Source organism: Nicotiana tabacum, chromosome 22 (assembly GCF_000715075.1).
Source record: "Nicotiana tabacum cultivar K326 chromosome 22, ASM71507v2, whole genome shotgun sequence".
In the NCBI taxonomy this organism is placed as follows: domain Eukaryota; kingdom Viridiplantae; phylum Streptophyta; class Magnoliopsida; order Solanales; family Solanaceae; genus Nicotiana; species Nicotiana tabacum.
Genome location: NC_134101.1, coordinates 34,211,947 through 34,215,451, shown reverse-complemented (window position 1 = coordinate 34,215,451; position 3,505 = coordinate 34,211,947). Strand labels below are relative to the sequence as shown.

General features: G+C 31.3%; 2 protein-coding genes across 2 annotated transcripts; both read right to left on the bottom strand.

The window, feature by feature from the left end:
• Window positions 1-1,252: 1,252 nt before the first annotated feature.
• LOC142175793 (uncharacterized) lies at window positions 1,253-1,615 on the bottom strand. Its single transcript, XM_075242789.1, has one exon. It carries the CDS (start codon window positions 1,613-1,615, stop codon window positions 1,253-1,255), a length of 363 nt encoding a protein of 120 aa, XP_075098890.1.
• A 155-nt stretch (window positions 1,616-1,770) lies between these two features.
• LOC142175792 (uncharacterized) lies at window positions 1,771-2,795 on the bottom strand. The gene is made up of 3 exons (XM_075242788.1): window positions 2,498-2,795; window positions 2,281-2,393; window positions 1,771-2,193 (listed from the first exon to the last, which is right to left on the bottom strand). The coding sequence occupies exons 1-3, from the start codon at window positions 2,793-2,795 to the stop codon at window positions 1,771-1,773; spliced, it is 834 nt and encodes a 277-aa protein (XP_075098889.1).
• Window positions 2,796-3,505: the final 710 nt, after the last annotated feature.

The following is a 3,505-nucleotide window of genomic DNA, read 5'->3' as shown; positions in this document are numbered from 1 at the left end:
TTAGCGGAAAATTGACATGTAGTTTTAAGATGAAGTAGTTTGGTTCTGATATTGTCTTATAATTAGATACAGTTGCATACCTATATCACGTTTTATGTTTTTTTTTGGGATATTTTTGAACAATATGTTTGATATGCTAATGTTGAATATTACTTTTAATTGCAACTTGTTTGTTTTCGGTTAATAGTGAAATTTTGAAAGTTTCATATTTTTTGTAGTTTTGACTTTTCTACAATTTTAGTTTTGTAATTTATACAGTTTTAATCTGTTTCTACAGGTTTTGCAAATTTAGCTGGTGTTTCTAAGTTGTTATAGGAAGTTTTGGGGGCAACTAAACTGTATATAAATTGTATAGCGAGAGTCTATTTTATATAATTTTTGTATAGTAATAGTCTTTTTTGTATAATTTTTGTATAGTAACAGTCTTTTATATATATTTTGTATAGTAACAGTTTGTTTTTGTATATATTTTGTATAGTGACATCTGTTTGTATAGTCACAATCGTTTTTGTATATATTGTGTATAGTGACATCTATTTTGTATATTTTTTATATAGCACAGTCTATTGTATGTAAATTGTATATACAATAGTGACGATCTATTTTTTATTTTTTTTGTATAAATATACAAATTCTATTTTGTATATTTTTTGTATAGTGATATCTACTTTATATATATTTTGTATAGTCACAGTTTATTTTGTATATATTTTGTATAGTGACAGTCTATTGTATATAAATTATATAGTGACAGTCTATTTTGTATAGGTTTTGTATAGTGACAGTCTTTTTATATATATTTTGTATATTGACATCTATTTAGTGGCATCCATAATAGTCTATTGTATGTAAATTGTATATATAATAGTGACAGTCTTTTTTTTTTTGTATAAATATACAAATTCTATTTTGTATATTTTTTGTATAGTGACAGTCTGGTATATAAATTGTATAGTGACAGTCTATTTTGTATAGTTTATAGTGACAGTCTTTTTTTGTATATATTTTGTATATTAACATCTATATAGTGACATCCATAATAGTATTTGGAATAAAACTTCTACCAATACTTTCATTACGACAAAAAGTAGTATTTTTATTCATACATCAGAGAGAATCTGATTGCAATCTCATTATTTTTCCAATATTCTAATTGTAACATTCACAAGGAAAAGAGTTACAAAATACTAAATCATTGTAGCAACATCTACTAGTTGTCTCGAGCATTCCTACATGTTCTTTTGTTGTGTCCTTATTTTCCACACAGTGCACATGTAACTGTTTCAGTATATAAATATTCATAAAGTTCCTTGCGTCGCGACTTCATCGGTCTTCCTGATTTGCCCTTCACTATCAGTGGTAGGACCACATTATCTAACACCTCTGTTGGAAGGTCCCATGTAGTTTCATCTGGAAGTGGATTAACTGACACTTCATATGTCTTCTTGAAGTATTCCTTGGTATAATAGGAAGAATAATATTTGGGTGCTTCTATGTGTGTATAGTCCAATACTGCCATAGCACGTGGACAAAGAATCTCATCCACTTGAAATCGTTTGCACGAGCATTCCCTTTTTTGCATGCAGACTATGTTTCGCCTTTGTTCAACATCCATTACTATATATACATAATCGGTTGAAGGCCTCACCTAAATTTAAATAGATATCATTCGTAAAACAGGGATACGACAAGTATTAATACACTTTTGTCAAAGTATATTATTTAGGCGTATGAAGTAAGACATGATAAAGGAATATTTACCGTCATCTTCTACGATAAACTGCTATTTTCCTTCAGTACTTCGTTATATTTTTTTTCTAGGCCAGTAAATGTACTCATTGCAGTAATTCTATTTGTATTATTCCATTCCATAACCAAATTCATCATGTAATCTACCAAATTCATCATGTAATCTACCAAATTCATGATTGGTAGCTCTCTTGCCTCTCTATTTTTTGCATTGAGTGACTCGACAATATTTGAAGTCATTACCATGGATCTATTAACAGTGGAATTCACTATGGACCGCTTTTCATAACCAACTTGGAACAGGTAACCCCTTACCCTCTTATCAATGTTGTCCATATCTTGCATGAGGCGATTAAAATCTTCAATTTTGTATGCCCAGGCCATTGCAAAAAATATTTTCCTCAGCCGGTCATGGCTCTTCTTGAACTGCTTCTTTATGTTATTCTAAAGATGGAAGATGTATACATAGTGAGATACCTCCGGATACACAATCAAAGCACCCCTCAATATGCTTGCATGATGATCGGATACGATGCATATCCTTTCCCTTTCTCCAAAAGCCTGTCTAAACATTTCAAAAAACCATTCCCAGGAAGCATCATTTTCAGAATCGACAACAACATATGCTAGTGAAAAACTTTTACCTGGTTAAGCAAATAAGAAAGCATCCACATGTTATTTTTGTTATACACGAATAACAATTATCTATACCGTATATAATTATTATACGAGACTACGACATATTCACCTGCCGCATCTTGTGTGCTAGCTGTTAACATTCTCCCCCTGTGTGATGATTTAAGGAATGTCCCGTCAACCACTACAATAGGGTAGCAGTATTTCCATCCTATGATTGATGCATTTAGTGCGACAAAAATATACATGAAGCGCCCATCCTCTGATTTATGTAACATTGTGACAGAACCAGGATTTATCATATTTATCATATACAAGTGACCCGGCAGTTTACTATATGATTCGCGTGGTATCCCTCTTAGCAGTTCAAACTCCTTTTCTTTTGTTCTATAAGCTTTTACATAACTCATATTAATCCCATATTATTGTTTCATGTCGTTCATGATGTCTGCCGGAGTGTATGTTATTTTTGGATTGACATATTTGTTGCAAATCATTTTTGCAATGGCTGATGAAGTAGCATGGCGTTGTGAAAAAAGTCTACTCGTCTCTGGGCAAGTGTGAACATTGAACCGTCTAACCTTGAAGACATTTGATTTATGTAGACTTGAAGATCTAAGACTCCATTTGTAACTTTTATCCACGCATGTAAGACAATACCTATGTAAAATATAGTGTTATGATAATGCACTTCTTCAGATTTTTACACTTGTGTCTCAAATGAACAAGCAGTATACATATGCAATCTCATTATACAAATATTATATATTGTTTATACAAGCAGTATACATAAAATTACAGAGAAGTGCAATCTGATACGTAGAGATCATACCTTGTTGTAGATGATCTATCCACTATAAATTGACATTTTTCTCGTATTGCGTAGTGCTTTATTACACTAATGAGTGTATCTTTGTCACGACCCAAAATCCATTAAAGGTCGTGATGGCGCCTAACACCACTGTCAGGCAAGCCAACAATAAAAGTTTAACTTAATTACTCATTTTAGTATATTTGAAATCGTAAATTTCCTTCACTTAAATAGTAAGAGATAAAATTTTATAGAGTAAATGATAATATCTTCACAACAATAATACGGAACAACCAATAATCATCCCCA